The sequence below is a fragment of the Quercus robur genome, chromosome 4 (genome assembly GCF_932294415.1).
Source record: "Quercus robur chromosome 4, dhQueRobu3.1, whole genome shotgun sequence".
Classification (NCBI taxonomy): Eukaryota; Viridiplantae; Streptophyta; class Magnoliopsida; order Fagales; family Fagaceae; genus Quercus; species Quercus robur.
In genome coordinates, this window is record NC_065537.1 from 68,270,655 (window position 1) to 68,289,731 (window position 19,077).

General features: G+C 33.8%; 2 protein-coding genes across 2 annotated transcripts; both read left to right on the plus strand.

Annotated features, from left to right (window-relative positions):
• The first annotated feature begins 10,375 nt into the window (after positions 1-10,375).
• On the plus strand, positions 10,376-11,662 carry LOC126723470 (probable carboxylesterase 17). Its single transcript, XM_050426891.1, has one exon. It carries the CDS (start codon positions 10,494-10,496, stop codon positions 11,496-11,498), a length of 1,005 nt encoding a protein of 334 aa, XP_050282848.1. The 5' UTR covers positions 10,376-10,493; the 3' UTR covers positions 11,499-11,662.
• Positions 11,663-17,732: 6,070 nt separating this feature from the next.
• LOC126722454 (uncharacterized) lies at positions 17,733-18,692 on the plus strand. Its single transcript, XM_050425613.1, has 2 exons — positions 17,733-18,204; positions 18,328-18,692. Exons 1-2 carry the CDS (start codon positions 17,733-17,735, stop codon positions 18,690-18,692), a joined length of 837 nt encoding a protein of 278 aa, XP_050281570.1.
• The last annotated feature ends 385 nt before the right edge of the window (positions 18,693-19,077 follow it).

Here is a 19,077-nt window from a genome sequence, read left to right on the forward strand (position 1 = left end):
TTCCATGAAACAAGAAGCCATCGTGATAACTTTTTATATTTCAGTTTTTTAATTGGTTCAAGAAATTATTCTTCTTTTTTTTTTTTTTTTTTCAGTCATGCATGTCTCACTCATTGGCTTCATGTACACACAAGGACATAAACAAATACTGTAAAATAGTTTTTCATGGAACTTATGCATCTTCCTAACTGAACAAAATTTGTCATATACGACTATAAATAAATAAATAAAAATGTCATATATTTGCTTAAGCAATAAGACCACCACTGATCACCATTTTCTCTATGACTATGAAAGTTCCACTAGCTTAATTGTTTTGTCCAAGATTTTAGACTGATTCTAGTTGACTTGTAATACTAAATTTAAATGGAGGTGACTCTCATAATCCAAGTGAGGTGAATTATTCCTGTTCATAACTATTGAGTATCCGCATACTTTGATTGTGCTTTAAGGTGTTGAATTGACTGGATTATTTGGTGACTTTCTTCCAAAATTCGTGTTGGCTTCCAAACAATTTAATGGAAGTGAGAATGTGGGTTGTGTTTCCCACTGGGTCTGGCTGCTAGCTCTTTAGACTTGACCTTAGTTTACTACCTACATGATTTTTTTTTACTAGCTCTTTCACTCATTTTTCAAATAAATTTTGTTTCTCAAACATGATCTCTACCCTATGATCCCAATGCATGCCGACATACTGGATAAGGTGGAAATAATTTGTCCTTTTAGTCTTGATGGAATTAAAAAAAGAAAAAGACTTGGTTATCCAATTCCAAGCATATGACGGGAGTGGTGACTAGATGACTAGTCCAATCATGGACTATTGCTTAAGTGAGTCACAACACTGTAGGAAACATTTAATGCCTATACTTAATTATTATATTATAAAGTAGCTTACATATGATGTTTTTTTTTTTTTTTTTTTTTTTTGAGGGGGAGCTTAAATATGATGTAATTAATTAATTAATAGTTTAATTCAGCCCAAAAATGGGTTCATCAAAAAAATTCAGCCCAAAAATGAAGTTGTAAACTGGTTGCATAAGTTTGGCCAAAAAGCAGGGACAGACCCAGGTGGTGTCTAAGGGGCCCAAGCCTCACTAGGGTCCAAATTTTTTTTTTTGGTTATTATATATTTTAATTTTCGTAGTTTGGCTCCATTCCCAAAACTTTAGCCACCTTCTCCAAAATCAACCTAGTTAGCTTAACCCAAATAACAATTATCAAATCCAAAAATAATAAAAACATTCACAATAGTGATTATATTTTAGCAAAAAAACTATTTTACCATCAAAGAACCAAAAAAATTGGAGAAGTTAAAACTATATTTTTTACAACTACAATAAACTGATATAAATACCAATTGATTGTAACAAGTTGTTAAAAATAAAATATTTTATTAAGATTATATCTCTTCCTTAAAAAAAAAAAAATCAAATTCTCTCTCTTCCTTTATTATTTTAATGAGTTGTTTATATTATTTTAAATGAAGTAATAAAAAAAATAGAACATTTGATATTGGGTGTATTGTAAAGTGGGAGGATAAAATATAAAATAGTTTTTTGAGGTGCTAAAAAACTAAAAGTTTTAACACTACCACTGTGAATGCTCTAACTTCAAAAAAAAAAAAATCCTAGCCAGCTTAGTATTAAAAAAAAAAACATTATTTTGTATTTGTTTTTGTCTTGTTAGTAAATGATTACATCTTAATGTATTTAGAAACAACGATTTTGTGTATTTATAATTTTTAAATATTATATGGATGCCTATTTGAATTTTTTTTTTCTTTATACTCTGGCCTTTGCTATCTTAAAATTGTGGGTCCCTACCTGCCAAAAAGAAAAAAGGGTTCAAACTTGGGGAAAGCTCACATACTTTCTTTCATTTCTTTTTGGTCTTTTTTGGGTGGGGTTTTATTACTTTTAATTGGTCCATCAAAAACTACATTTCCTTCTTTTCAATTTTTGAAATGGTAAATTAAATTTTTTTTTAAAAAAAAAAAAATTACATGCTTTATCGAGTTTCTCCGTTTTCCTACTAATTATCAATATATCATCAACCAACATTAATAATAAAATACTAGCCTCTGAGCACACGCGTGAGGCTCTTCTATTTTTTGGGTAAAGATTAATAATTTGCATTTATTATAATTTGGGATTTCTACTTTTTCTAATGCAAAAAAAAAAAACTAAGGGTGTAATGAAATTTTAAAAAAAAAATTGAAAAAAAAAAGAAGACAAAAGAAACAAATACATTGTAATGAAGTAAAAAAAAAAAAATGAATACGTGGGGTGCGTTTTATAAATTGGAGGAGTTTTAAAACTAACAAAAGAGTAATATTATTTTGTAGGAAAATAGTTAGTAGAAGTACGAATTTAAATCAACGTAAAAGTAGGAGTTTATTAAAAGCAAACAGATATTTCAACGTAGAAGTTGGAATTTATTATTTTTGTCAATTTACTATTTTAACTTCATTTTTAAGTTTTAGGTAGAGGTATTTTTGACAATAAAAAAAGAAATAACTAACTTTCTTTTTCCAATTTACTATTTTAACCTTATTTTTAAGTTGTTAGTTAATTAATTTAAGGGTATATTTGACTGGAAAAAAAAAACTAACTTTCTGAATCCTCTTAATATATACAGATAAAATAAAAAAAAACTTGAATTTTTTTTTGAGAAGGTTTTAATTTTCTATTTGAGCATTGGAAAAACTCATAATATATTTTTCGATTATCATATATGTAGAGAGGGAAAATTCCCGACCTATCACAAGCTGACACATCATACTACCAAGTCCACAAAATACAACTAATTACAAAACACCACGTATTGCTGCTAGGTTTTACTATCACTACTCAAAAACCAACAGAAATTTGCCAAGTGTCATGGAAAAACCAATCACATCTCAGCGTGTGTAAACGATGACACAAGCAGTCCAGCACATCTAAGTGATGACATAAGCAGACTAATCAGGCTATGACATGTGTCACCAATCAGGCTCCGCCACGTGTCGCTCATCCAAACTCCTATAAATAGAAGCCTTCCCAAGGCATTTTAGTAAGGCTGGGAGAAAACCAAGATTCAGAAGTCCAGAAGCTCTGCTGGAACCAATCCTTGAAGCCTCCAGGAACTTCAAGAACTTCACCCTCAAATCCAAAGAACATTCGAAGAGGAATCATCCAAATCATCTTCCTAGATCTCAAAGGTTACTAGAATCAAGCTCAAAATCCTCCAAAAACCTCAACAAACCACAAATTGGTGAAACTCTACGAATTCAAGCTTCTAAAGCCCCGAAGAACTTCCGCCATGAACCTTCGAATCCAAAGAACATTCGAAGAGGAATTATCCAAATCATATTCTTGAATCTCAAAGTTCACTGGAATCAAGCTCAAAAGCCTCCAAAAACCTCATAAACCACAAATCAGTGAAGCTCTACAGATTCAAGCCTCTAAAGCCCCAAAGAACTTCCATCACAAATTTTCAAAGACAAAAAACATATGAAGAATACGAAGAACGTGAAGAACAAAGGATTTCTAACAAGCTAATAGTTAGAGATTCATTGTAATTCTGTTTCAAAGATCTTCGATCCATTCTTTAGCCAAATTGAAGTATATTTGGTGTTCGAATCAAAATCACATTACCATAATTCCAATCAACAAATCTTTCAAGGAGATCAAATTAGAGGATCACTCTTTTGTAATTATAGAGAAATGTATCACACAATCATCAATACAAATTCACATTTGTGAAACTATTTTACTCGCTTGACTCATTTCAAATCGAGAAATTTAGTCGTCCACAATATAGTTCAAAAAATACCCTAATCTGCCACAATGGTCGCTCCCACTCATCCATTTTTTTAGCAAAAAAAAAAAAAAAAAAAAAAAAACCTAATCATGGTAGTGCATATTTTAGAGGGAAATTATTATGTACTTCTGGAGTACCATAAGTGCGTACTCTTCCTCTCACAAGAACGGTGAGTCCCACAAATTAAATTCATGGTAGGACCCACCATTTATAAAAAAGTGGTGAGTGATTATTAGTAAATGAAAAAGTGATATTAATGATGCGCCTAAATAAAAACCAATAAGAGGTTGTTCACATTAACATTTTGTAAAAATATTGTAAAATAGTTTGTGTCTGTAGCACTCCTCTTAAGGTTATTATGAACTCCACACATAAGTAGATATATACACATTAGCCACATATATAAACAGCCAAAACTAAAGTAATAATGATAATAATGAAAGTAGCAAAATCACACATATTTGGCAACAAATTAAGTAGAAAACAAATGAAGAACCCTGTAATGGAAAAACCACTATAGTAACCCAATCTTGTAGGAAATCAACTTTGAATGAATAGTCCATATTGATGGTACCTTTGCACAACTAAAATTTTTATTACAATCTCTACAAATGTCCCTATCTTAGTAGCCCTAAAACTTCTGAAATCCTCTTATGGTGATTTTATCCACAAGCTTCTCATACACGCGAATTAGAACCTTTGGCACTCCATGGATTTCCTTGAAGATTTGCTAAAGTGAACTCATTGGAAAAAGATACTTGAGATTTCAAGAATGCTTTAAAGCTCAAGGTGTTATTAAGAGCGCACACAACACAACACAATGAAGATTTTGCTCTGTTTAGGCTTAGGAAGAAGACTTCAAGATATAAGGTTTTTACTTAATTTGGTATAGCAACCTTTCTTCTCTCTAAAAGTCATGCATAAAAATGTTTTATACACACAATGGTTAAAACTAAGCAAGAATTATTTTTCTAGCATAATTCAAAATTCCAAACTTTACTATATCGCTTGAGCGAACATCGGGTAAAGTATAGGCAATTTTTCCTTTGATTTCTCCTTTAATGATTTGCTTGAGGGAATTTGGTTTAGCTCAAGCAAAATGTTTTTTGCTTGAGCAGAACTTTTAGAGACAATGTAATTATGCCAACTACAAATGATCACATTTTACTCATTTTAATGATATCATAAATGTTTCCAAAGCTGCCCATCGTACCTTGAATAAACAATTAGTTTTTGTTTTGAGTTTCAGCTATAGTGAGTTGCTAAAGATATATGTTTTTTGTGCTTCAAGAGAGTCTCTTGGTTCACATTTGGTTGAAGGTAAGTGGTACTTAAATTTCGAATGCTATCATAAATGTTTCCAAAGCTGCCCACCTTACCTTGAATAAACAATTGGTTTTTGTTTTGAGTTTCAGCTACAGTGAGCTGCTAGAGATAGCAGTTCATTGTAGTTGAAAGCTTGAAACTCAAATTTTTTAAGTTTGCATTTTTTGCTTTTTAGGGATTGGCTGCTAAATTGACTTTAGTCAATTTAGCAACCTTATTGTGAATGTTCTTAAGAGGTAATATCTCATAGACCGCTTCATAATATAATTTTCCAATTGTTAGAGATTTAAATTGCTAGAAAACTTCATGGTTGCTTTTCTATACACTTGATGAGAATTCTACTTTGCTGAATGACTTGAAGATAAACTATTCAAAATGCAAGTAAATGGTTGAATAGAATGCCCAAAAACTTTTTTTTTTTGGTTTTTTTTTTTTTAATATTTCTAATTGTTTAGGGTTCATAACAGATTATGATTTATGGCTCGACCTTGAGGTCCTTAATTATGAGGCTTTCTCTTAAGTCTCAATGCAGTTTTAATAAATTTGTAATTTTGTATAGCTAGATATTCATAGAGGTCTGATATCTTCGTTTGTAAATTTATATATATATATATATATATATATTAGTATTGGCCACATCAGCGGTGTGTCCATACCATTGCAATTACTATTGGGTATGTTTGACAACCTTTTTGGGCTCAGAGTTGGTGAAATTCCAGAACAAAAGGCCCAATTCGCTTTTGGTTCTTTAATACCAAGATCAAGGACCAATAAAAATTTCTTTTTTTAGGACAAAGAAATTTATGTTTTTTCATTTTTCCCTCTTTTCTTATTCAATCATTCATGGCAAGTGCTACACTTCAGCTATAAAAATTTCATCATCATCTTAAGCTTTTTTTTACCACTCCTTACATTTCCTTTGCATTGTTTAATTTAGCATGAGAGAAAGAAAATGAAGAAAAATTTGAAAATTTGTCTTATTTTCCATCAGTTAGTAAGTGAGAAGGGATAAAAAAAAAATCAAAAATAGTTTTTTTTTAGAAGAGAAATAATGTTTTTTTTTACCCATTTTTAGTTAGATTGTAAAAGGGTAGGATTCGAATCACAGTCATAAAACACTACAAGGTCCACAACAAATGATATTATTGTGACATTACCATTAGGGTATCACTTGAATTCCAAGGAAAAAATAATTTTTATAACAAAAGTTACAAGAAATATATTTTCTTTTTATTTTCTACGTAACAAAACAAAAAAATATAATATAACTTTCAATTATCTTTATCTTCTCTAGTATAAAAAGTAAACCCAAACTATTTATTTATATATTTTAAAAAAAAGTGTGAATCAAATGATATATTAATACTCTTAGAGCATTCATTAACCTTTTTTTTTTTCCTTATTTAAGTATACTAATGTGAAAGCTGCCTAGTCTAGTTTGCACCTTCCAGATTAGTTTCATTACTTTATCATCATAACTTTATTTTCAATAGCAACTCTTGAACTTTTTTTATTCCATTTGTTGTTGTCAACAAGCTTAACTAACTCTAAGAAATTAACAAATCAGAGAAACCAGTTTCCATGAAACAAGAAGGCATTGTGATTCCTTTTTCTATTTCAGTTTTTTAATTGATCAAGAAATTATTATAATTTTTTTTTTCCATTTATGTCTCACTCATTGGCTTCATGTACACACGGGAGCATAAACAAATACTGTACAATAGTTTTTCATGGAATTTATGCATCTTCCTAACTGAACAAAAATTTTCATATACGAATATTAAAAAACAAAATTAAAATTAAAAATTGTCATATATTTGCTTAAGCAATAAGACCACCACTCATCACCATTATCTATGATTATGAAAGTCCCACTAGCTTAGGGAATTGTGCAAAGCAGTTAGTCACATATTGAGATCAGTGCAAAAAAATTAGTCATAGATTTAAAGTTTGTGTAAGTTGACCTAATTAATTAATTTAGGTAATTGAATTAATTAAATGGAATCAATCTGTTTTAGCCTAACATAGTTGTGTGACAAATGTTATGAGATATATGTTTTCTTTCTATTTTCTACGTAACAAAACAAAAGAATATAACATAACTTTCAATTCTCTTTATCTTCTAAGTCAAAACTATTTTTATATATATATATATATATATATATTTTAAGTGTGAATCAAACAGAATATCAATGCTCTTTTTAAAAATAAATAAATAAATAGTTTTGAAAGCTGCTAGTTTAGTTTGCACCTTCCAGATTAGTTCCATTACTTTATCATCGTAATTAACTTTATTTTCAATAGCAACTCTTGAACTTTTTTTTTATTCCATTTGTTGTTGTCAACAAGCTTAACTAACTCTAACAATTAACAAATCAGAGAAATCAGTTTCCATGAAACAAGAAGCCATCGTGATAACTTTTTATATTTCAGTTTTTTAATTGGTCAAGAAAAAAAAAAAAAAAATTTTTCCAGTCATGCGTGTCTCACTCATTGGCTTCATGTACACACAAGGACATAAACAAATACTGTAAAATAGTTTTTCATGGAATTTATGCATCTTCCTAACTGAACAAAATTTGTCATATACGACTATAAATAAATAAATAAAAATGTCATATATTTGCTTAAGCAATAAGACCACCACTGATCACCATTTTCTCTATGACTATCAAAGTCCCACTAGCTTAATTGTTTTGTCAAGATTTTAGACTGATTCTAGTTGACTTGCAATACTAAATTTAAATGGAGGCGACTCTCATAATCCAAATGGGGTGGATTATTCTTGTTCATAACTATTGAGTATTCGCATACTTCGAGTGTGCTTTAAGGTGTTGAATTGACTGGATTATTTGGTGACTTTCTTCCAAAATTCGTGGTGGCTTCCAAACAATTTAATGGAAGTGGGAATGTGGGTTGTGGTTCCCACTGGGTCTGGCTGCTAGCTCTTTAGACTTGACCTTAGTTTACTAACTACATGATTTTTTTTACTTCTTAGTTTGCTTCCTTTATAATTTATTTAGACTATACTTTTTAGTCTTAATATATATGATAAATTTTGAATTTATGGCATATGCTTTATAATTATTTTTTTTTATTATTAAGTTAAGACGTCAATTAGTTTTTGGCATAAACAGGGTTCAAACCCCATATCTTTTATTTGATAAAAAGAGACTTTATCAGTTAAACCAACTGGAACTCATTATTTTTTTCATATTGAGTTTTTTTTTAGAAGGATATTAATATTGGGTTAGTAGAACACTCGATCTAACATTTATTAAATTGATAATGTTCCTTCAAAAATTTAAAGAATTACCCAAAAACAGCTCGCGATACCGGATTACCTGAACTAGTGTTTCCAATTGGGAAAAATTAGTCATCACATATCTATATAAGTCTCTATTCATACTATGATTTGAGAAGAAAGAGCGTTACTTTTTTTGTACTAAATAATTACTCAATATCATAGATAAATAAATTTTTGGAATTTTCATAGTAAAATGCCTAAATAAGGAATTAGAAATACAGTTTTAAATGAACTGAAACGAACTTAGTATTAAAAATTGATAATGGTTTATTTAATTTTATTTTAAATTCAATTTGAGTTCATACTAGCTTATATATATGTTCAACTTCAAACTTTGTTCATCAGCCATTTGCTAAACTAAATTATTGCAAAACTAAATTATATTTTGCCCGAGCAATAATGCATGCGCAGATTCTACGTACATGCCCACAAGCATGACAGTGGCTGGCAGACAATAACTGTTAAGGTTATAAATCAATGGTATACAGAGCAGGGAGCATAGAATTGCAGATCGATAGATGATGCACTATGGGTCGGAACTCGGAAGTTTCTCGTTGTATTTATCTATAATCAAGTGTCCGTTAGACAAAAAGTTTTTTATTTTTTTTTAATTTTTTTTAAAAAAATTAATTTTTATCTTTCTATAACCCATTTAACATAAAAACTATATATCTTGATTCTTGATTTATACTTAGCAAATGGCTGATGAACAAAGTTTGAAGTTGAACATATATATAAGCTAGTATGAACTCAAATTGAATTTTTAAAATAAAATTAAATAAACCATTATCAACTTTTAATATACTACATAAATTGTCACATTTTTTATCACAATTATTTTATATAGGTTGTGATTGACTTTTTTTCACTTTCACATGGATTTATTATTTTTTCTTCACCATTTATATTCTATCACTTAGATGTACAGTTGTGGCATAGATTGTATCATTTTATGTGATCTTAGAATTTTTCATTTTCTTCTTTGCAGGAAAAAGTACACATTAATTTATATATATATATATATATATCTGATAATGTGAATAATAAGTAATAAAATAATAAAGGTATGTACAAATAAGAGTTCAAAAAGCTTATCACTTAAATTGTTATAAAAAAATATTATGAATTTTTTTTGGTATATGCTAATTGGAATGTATAAATTATTGCATTTCACAACCAAACAAAATTCCAATAATGGTCGACCATTAACCGAGAAGATTCCTTGGCCCCAACAAAGATGAAAAGGCGTTGAATAATAAAAGTAATAATTAAAACCAACAAAAGTAAGAAATTATTATTATTTTAAATAAAACAGTAAAAAGAAATTATTCATGCATAAAAAGTTAAAAGCAATGTTCATAGAAAGAAATTTTTATGAACTTAATTAAAGAACGTCTTAATATCCTATTCGGCTATTTATCTAAGTAACTTGACCTAACTTTTATCAAAAACAGATATTGCCTAATCACAAGATACCTAAGATTACATGAATTGTTATGAATTTTTTTTTTTTTTTTTTTTTTTACAAGATAGAATTTTTACTCTAGTCTAATCTAAGTATATAAGTGTATATGTATATGAAACTTTTTCCTAAAGACTTGAACCTTGATCCTTGCCTCCCAGATCCTATAAGCATTTATACTTATGGAGTAATCACCGCACCAAAAATGCACGTTGGTATTGTGAAAAATCTTGAGTGCCTATCATCAGTACTCTCCATTAAATACTATCCTAATAGGTTGAGTGGGTCACCAAAGTCAGGTCTTCTTTTTCTAATTTAGTATACTATTGATTCATTGAAAGCTTGTGATGGCTTGGATCCCCAAAGCCAACCTAAAGATTAGAAAACTCTAAAAAGAGTAAAATGACTCGCAACTTCCCCTCTTTCTCACACATACACGCAATTCCCTACCCTTGAACTTCTATATAAAGAAAGCAATGCTCATGCTTTTACTCTCACACCAAAAAGCTTAACTTATGCACTCACTCTTTTGTGTGTGACAAAAAGATAGAGCTAGCAAAAAGAGAGATCATTATAGTGTTTGATAGTAAGTACACAATGGTCCAAGCAAAGAAAATTGTAGAGGAGGTGTCTGGTTGGTTGAGAGTCTATGATGACGGCTCAGTCGACCGAACTTGGACTGGACCCCCAGATGTCAAGTTCATGGCTGAACCAGTCCCTCCACACCATGAATTCGTGGATGGTGTAGCCACACACGATGTCAAAAACTCTGGCAAACTCAGAGCTCGGATTTACCTTCCAGAGAAAAACCCAGATGAAGAAAACGTCAAATTTCCAATCCTGCTTCACTTCCATGGTGGTGGTTTTTGCATTAGCCAAGCTGATTGGTACATGTACTACAACATGTACACTCGTATGGCACGTTCAGCTAGAGTGATTTGTGTCTCAGTTTATTTACGCCTTGCTCCTGACCACCGTTTGCCAACAGCTATTGATGATGGCTATTCAGCTCTCCTTTGGCTGAGTTCTTTGGCTAAAGGTGAATCACATGAGCCTTGGCTCAATAAAAACGCTGATTTCAACCGTGTGTTCCTTATTGGAGATAGCTCAGGAGGGAACATTGTTCATGAAGTGGCTGCAAGAGCTGGGAAAATTGATCTGAGTCCTTTGAGACTTGCTGGAGCAATTCCAATCCACCCTGGTTATGTGAGATCAGAGAGGAGTAAGTCTGAGTTAGAGCAACCTCAATCACCGTTTCTTACACTGGATATGGTGGACAAGTTTTTGAGCTTAGCATTGCCTTTGGGGTGCAACAAAGACCATCCCATAACGTGTCCAATGGGCCAAGCAGCGCCACCACTAGAGGGGCTCAATTTGCCACCTCTTTTGCTTTGCATAGCTGAGAAGGACTTGATTTTAGACACTGAGATGGAGTACTATGAGGCTTTGAAGAAGGCAAATAAGGATGTGGGGCTTTTGACTAGTCCTGGAATGGGTCACAGTTTCTACCTTAACAAAATTGCTGTGGACATGGACCCAAATACGGCTGCTCAAACAACTGGTCTTATTGCAGGAATCACTGAATTTGTCAATAAACATTAAATAATTTTGTATCTATATATGTTATGTAATATTTATGTTTTGCTAGTTTGCACTTTGTGAGAGAGATCAATACTCACAGAGATGTGCACACAAGATCACCCCTAAGGTTAATTGCTTTTGCCTATGAGTTTCTAGTTTAATATAAATAAATATCCATGTTCATATTTTGGTGGTTGCAAAATTTATTACATAATATTATTCTCATTAAGTTAAATAGTTATTTACTACTCATACGTACTCATTTGAATTTATTAAAAATAATAAATCAAAATTCGTGCTATTCACTGTGCATACATAACATTGTGTAATTGGTTTAACATAGTTATCATAAATTGGCACGTATTGCAAAAACTATGTGCGCAAAAATGAGCCAAAACAGTGTGTGTGAATTAGACATTGTCCTCGCTAATAAATTCTTCAAAATACTGAGGAAAGTGACATTTCACCTTCATTTCAAATGATGGAGTTTCCGGTACATGCACATGCCGACGCAAGAATTTTATTTTGGGCTCGTTTTTCCCAATCTTCGAGGACTGTCGTGTGTTTGGAATTTAGTTGTAAGGTTTAAATCTACTTCTCTTCTGTGAATAGTGACAAATTGGTATTTGGTTAAACTTAGAAAGGACCATAGCTCATCAATGATTATGAAACTTCAGCACCGTACCTCATAACAATGTGGCAGTGGTTGTATGCATCAAGAGCTACCACTTTATTTTGTTGCCCCCTGAATAGAGCTTGCACTTATTTGAATGAATGTTACATGCAATTACAGAATATATATTGTCTTGATACAAAATAATATGGTTGAGAATGTGACAATTATGAGCTTCTTCTAGATTCAACCTAAAAGATTAGGACTTAATTAGTCATTGTTTATGCTCTATAGTTTATACCCTCAAACTTATATATGCAAACTTTGCATTAGCAGGGTCTTTTAAAAAGTACTTTATACTTACGTATCAGTTTCATATAGGAGAAGTTATATCATGTACTGATAAGGGGTTGTTTGGATTTTCAATTTTCATCACCCATAACCTTGTTTCCATCACTTATAACTCAAAACTGGTGGGTCCCATGACTGTTTGGCTTGTTTGGATTTGTTTTCAGTTTTTGTTTCCATTACTCAATTCTCTGATTTTTGAGTGATGAGTTATGAAAATTGAAAACAACCTTTAAATGTTTTTGAATTATGGAAACAGAGTTATGATGACATTTTTGTAAATACACACATATTTTATGGACCCACAGCATGTAAGTAGTCAAATTGGTCTGGTCTTTTTTTTTTTTTTTTTTTTCCTTTCACGTTGGGTGGTCTTCTTCTTCTTCTTCTTTTTATTTATTTATTTTTTCTTTTCATCTGGTCTTGTCTTCTTCATCTTTTTTTCTTTTTTTTTTTCCTTCTTTTATTTCCTTTTCACATTGGGTTTCTAGTTTTTTTTTTTTTTTACTACGTTGTCTGGGCTTGGTTTCTCTATTTCACTTCTTCTTCTATTTTTTTTTTCTTCACATTGGGTTTTTGGGTTTGCTTTCTTTTTTCTTTTTTTTTTTCACAGGATTTGGTGAATTTGGGTACTGGGGATTGAAAGAAAAAAAGAACAGAAAAAAAAAAAGTAAAAGTTGTACCAAGTTAATCAATGCGTCTCACAAAAAGTAAAATTTTTTAAATTATCAAAATTGGAAACAAATGTCAAACATGCCACCTTATGAAGTTGTGGTACTTTTATTGATAAGTGATGAGTTATAAAGTGATAAGTGATGAGTAATGATTTTTTAAAAACTAAACAGCCTCTCACAAGACCCACCAATTGTGAGAGAGTAGAAACATATATGGAGTATATTTTTCCCTCATATAGAGCACATGGAAACAGGTGCATGGTATATATATAATATCTAAACCCATACCCATAGTACTATAGCTTTTGTCTCGGGACTTGTGAGGGCCACAATTTTTTAGAAGCACGGGGCCGCACGGCCACTCAAATTGTGTGATTCGGATTGGGCAAAGCTACGGAGTAAGTAGGTATGGGACTAATCATTGAACATTTTATATAAAATTAATCTCTGGAAGCAAAAACAATTACCTTCTGTTGAGAATAACACCTTCTTCCATGACAAATTGACAATGCTCATGTAAGAAGGAAAATGAAAGATAATGTGATATTTAAACAAAAAAAAAATCAAAAGAAAGAAATATATTATGGTAGAATATCTAACTGTTTTTTTTTTTTTAGATAAAAATCTAACTGTTTTTTAATCTAACGTATAAACATTTTCAAATGCTTATTGGGGTGAAATTTCTTTATTTATCTATATTAATAGTTTTTTTTTTTAGTGAGCATTCATAATCTAGGAAGTATACAGACATTTCATTTAAAATGTTGGGCTATTATCATATTCATGTCGCACTTGTGTCATACCGGTTGTTTCATGTTATAATTTTTCAAAAATTGCTCGTGTCATTGTGTTGTACCGGTACCCGTACTCATGTCTGTATTCATGCTTCTTAGTCCATAAGAATAAATATTCAGATTTGTGATTTCTGAATTAGAGACTCAGGTAGATTATACAGTATCTATATGTGTGTGTGTGAACTGCGAACACAATGCTAGAGTAACTGAGTTGGGCTGCGACGTCAAGACAATTGCATGACATTATTGAAACGAAAGCATAATGTGTGTTATTGTGATGTCTGTTACCATTGGCTTTTTTACACGTGAAGAGGTAATGATTTCACACAGGAGTACAGACACAGAGTACTACTCCATTCATTCAGGCATAAACATTATTGAAACGATCAAACGAAGGATAATGAGAGAGGCCTTGAAATCAATGGAAGAATATATGTGGAACAAAGCAAAGCACTGACTATATGACACATAAATGTTGTCACGCTAGCTGTCTTATCATGGCTTTATTATTTGAGTACCATAAATGTAACACACTAATTTGCGCATATCCAATTAGCAAAATAGTGAATGGTCTACATAAAGTGATGATAACAACACAAGGTAAAAAAAAATGTTCATCATTGCAGCCACACAACTTAACAAGTTATAAAATTGAGTGTGTTATTAATTATTCTTAGAATTATTTTAAAAGGTATGCTGCCCCAAGTTCGTTATGTAATTAAAAAAAAAAAAGGCAATGTCACAAACACAAAAAAATAAAAATAAAAACACAACAGATAAATTGAAAAGATTTTACTAATTTTTATATCAATCCACTATTGACATTATTATTTTTTACCTACTACTAATAATCAGTCACATCATTTGAGGGTGAAATTTTTTGTCAAATTTTCCTTAGCTATAAATTTCTCTAAAAAAAAGTTAAACACAAATAAAACTTCATTTTTCCTTTGGATTCAAAACCTAATATATATATATATATAGGGAATATTCGTCATCCACGTGCTAACTCGTCACCTATATGCTCATTTGTCACCTACACACTCATGTATCATCTACATGTTCACTCGTCACTTACATGCTCACGTGTCACCTATATGCTCACAATCTTAACTACTTTTCTCTAAAATTAATATAAAAGAATTCCATTGTCACATAAAGCTTTCATTATTTGTAGTCAATTATAGCCAACTGCATCGACTTTACGAGGCAACTTCATCACGATTCAAGTGAAATTACTACGTTCTTTCTGCTTTTTTATTTCTTTCTCTTTTGAATGAACTGAGTTCTTGTTTATATATATGTTCGAATCCACTGTATGGACAATTTTAATTTACTCAAAAAGACCTTGACTCACTCTTACTTGGACAATCTTTTTCACTACTGCCAGCCCAATCAAAATAACGACAACACAAAGAAAAGCCAAAGCTTATTTATTATACATATTTAGAAATCCTTTGGGTCCTTCTTTATATTGGCTTGAATATGACTAGCATACTCCAAGCCAATTTCCTGACAAATTCGACCAAGGTACCATACAATTTTGTCATAAAGTGGAATGTGATTGCTACTACTGCACTTTACTTTTTGGTTTTCTAAATTTCATGTTAATAATAACTGTTTGACAATTCAATTCCCACTATAAAATATATTCAAAAAAAAAAATCCCACTAAAAATTTACTACTATTCTGTGAGCTATATTTTAGTGTGTTATAGCTTTTTCATTGGTTAATGTAAAATGGTATAATTGCAAAAATTTTACCAAATATAACTCAAAAAATTATCTACGTCATTTTGTCTAAAATTTTGCATATCTTATCCACATGTATAGCTATAGTACTTGTGTAAATATATGGCTATTGTTCATGTGTTAAAAGCATATTTTATTTATTTCTCAATTTATTTCTTTGGTTGGTGTATGTAGGTGTGAGTGATGTGACGTGGGTGTTTAATTAAAAAAGATGTAGTGATGTGAATGAAAAAATGAATATTTTATTAAAATAGCTTTTAGAATAGATAATTGGAAGATGTAAGAGCTTTTAAAAAGTGGTTGAGTAAAATAAAAAAAATATGTTTTTATGCTAAAATATACATATTTGTTTTGCACAAATTGTGAATGCTCTTAGTATTTGTAGGGGCAAAGGCCCAAAATCACACAATGGGCCTTGGGCCCCATACCGGATGGTCAACTATGTCCGAGGAGAGGGCGTAGATACTAAAAGGGCATCCGGCCCAGTTCTTGTGGGCTTGAAGATGTTTAGAAGGCGGTCCGAGAAAGAATGTTTCCTCGAACATAACAAATAGGGCTCAAACATGCATTCTGCCTACTAGAAGGACCCACCTCAACGGACATTAGTAACAAGGATGAGTCCCACAGGCCCGTAGGAAGGAAGAAAGCGTAGGGTGTCCAAGGAGAGGCTACAGTTGCCACATTAAATGCATTGCGGCTACTTTTCTAGCCGCATTAATGTGGAGGGGACCTGTGAACAGTGCTACCTTGGCTACCACCACTCACAGAAAGATAGGGGGATGTCCGATGGGACAAGCACTCAAGTGAGGGTCTAGATAATCAACAAGTGTAAGGCCTTGATGGCTTCAAGAGGACTATATAAGAAAAGGGAGTCCCCATGAAGAAGGGGACAGAGAAAAAAGGAAACTAGAACAGAAGAACGGTGCAAGAACCATAGTCTTTGAACAGGGACCCGTGTACATTCCTCGCGTCTCCTCGGACTGAGAATCTATGGACGTGAAGGGGATTTTCTTACTTTCAATTTTTGTATGGCCCAACTTTAGCTAGAATACACTTCGTTAAGACCTAGTTCTATAGCCCACTCTCTATAAATTCATTGTTTCGGGGGCTCTTTGGACCAGAACCCCATACCTGTTGGGCCTGGGCTCTAAATTGTGACCCTACAATTGGCACCGTTTGTGGGGAGAACTTGTGCCTCAGCAGGTGAGACCGTTAGAAATGGAAGGATCAGGTTTGCGCCAAACGGGACCCGTAGACTCTCAACGGCAGGACAACCTTCTGAACCTTGAACGGGAAAGAGATCAAGACAAGCGACGAGAGGGTAGCATAAATACCTCCCACATGAGCAGAAGTCGCTCGAAAGGGAAAGGTCATGCATCCCAAAAGCGGGACGACAATAGGGCTCTACAGCAAGAAATCAACGACCTGAAGAGGAAGTTGCGCCGAGCGCAGCGAAGGCGACCTTCCCCCAGTCCGGACACCAACAATGAAGAGGACAATGAGTACAGGTGAAGGTCGAGAACCCCACCAAATGAAAGCTTCTCCTATGAGGAAGAGCAACCTCACAAACGCGGCCACAAAAGTTCGTCTTACAAGGGCCTAGCAAACGACGCCATGAGCAAGGTCCTGGATCGCATCTCTCAGTCACCCTTCACGCGCAGGATAGAGGGGGCTGAACTTCCTCGGCAGTTCCACCAACCCACTTTTGCCATATATAATGGTCGGACGGATCTCGTAGAGCACGTAAGCCATTTTAACCAGAGGATGGTTGTCCATTCTAGAGACGAAGTGTTGATATGCAAGGTGTTTCCGTCCAGTTTGGGACCCATGGCGATGAGATGGTTTGACAGCCTCAAGCCAAACTCCATAAATTCTTTTAAGTAGCTAACCCAGGCTTTCGATTCTCGCTTCATAACGAGCAACAGGGAAAGCTGAGACATCTCTTGCATTATCCCGTCGGACGACAAAAGCAGACGAGCGTCGAGGCAAGGCAAAGCACCTTGAGACCGCTTATTGGCACGATAAATGTCATTCTTGCGGCTCTAGGAAGAACCGGCTCCCATCCTTTCAGAGTGATGTCAGTGGCTCGACTCCCTGCTAAAGCTGACGATCGTGAGTCTAAGAGGGCTAAAGGGATGGCCTCGCCCATACTCGGATTCTCGGATGAGAATAAAGTTGGAACCATCCAGCCTCACGATGATGCTCTAGTCGTCACACTCAGGATTGGGGGATATGACGTGAAGAGGGTGCTAGTTGATCAGGGCAGTACCGTGGAGGTAATGTACCCCGACTTGTACAATGGGCTAAAGCTGAGACCAGAAGACCTGACAGCATACGACTCCCCTTTAGTAAGTTTTGAAGGGAAAACTGTTACTCTGAAAGGCCAGATTAGGCTGCCTATACAAACAGGCTCGAACATAGTGGAGGTGGACTTCATAGTTGTGGACGCATATTCGCCCTACACCGCCATTGTAGCCAGACCGTGGCTTCATGCCCTAGGAGCTATATCCTCAACCTTACACCAAAAGGTGAAGTACCCGTCGGAGGGTCAAGTCAAAGAAGTGATAGGGGACCAAGCCATGGCTCGGCAATGCATGGTGTTCACCATCTCGCGACGACCGAGTACCGAGCCCTCTACCTCTGCCGAGAATGGCTTATAGCAATTAACAGCCCCAGTCCTGGCCCCGGGTGGTGGGGGACCTGCCGAGGAGGCGAGTTGTGAGGATTTGGAAAAAGTTCTTGTGGGTTTCGATTCGGAAAGATTTTTTCATGTTGGCTCGGAATTGCCGCCCCAAGAGAAGGAAAAGCTAATTGATTTTCTCAAAGAGAATGTGGACGTGTTTGCATGGGATGCCTACAAGGCTCCGGGGGTCGATCCGAATTTCATTTGCCATCATCTTAATGTTAGTCCGGCCGTTACGCCTAAGAAACAACCTTCTCGGCAACCGTCGAAAGAGCATGCGGATGCGGTGAGGGAGGAGGTGATGAAATTAAAGAAAGCAGGGGCTATCAAAGAAGTTTTCTACCCTGAGTGACTGGCCAATACAGTTGTGGTGAAGAAGAAGAGTGGGAAATGGCGAGTCTGTGTGGACTTTACGGACCTGAATAAGACCTGCCCGAAGGATCCTTTTCCTATGGCTCAGATAGATCGATTGGTGGATTCGACCGTGGGACACTCTCGAATGATACCAGGCCGCCGATGACCAAGAAAAAATGGCTTTTGTCACCCCCATTGGAAACTACCACTATAAAGTGATGCCTTTTGGCTTGAAGAATGCCAGGTCCACCTACCAAAGGATGATGACCAGGATGTTTGAACTACAGATGGGCAAGAGCATCGAAGTCTATATAGACGACATGGTGGTGAAGAGTAAGTTGGTGTCCGATCACTTGAGGGACCTCAACGATATCTTTGAAATC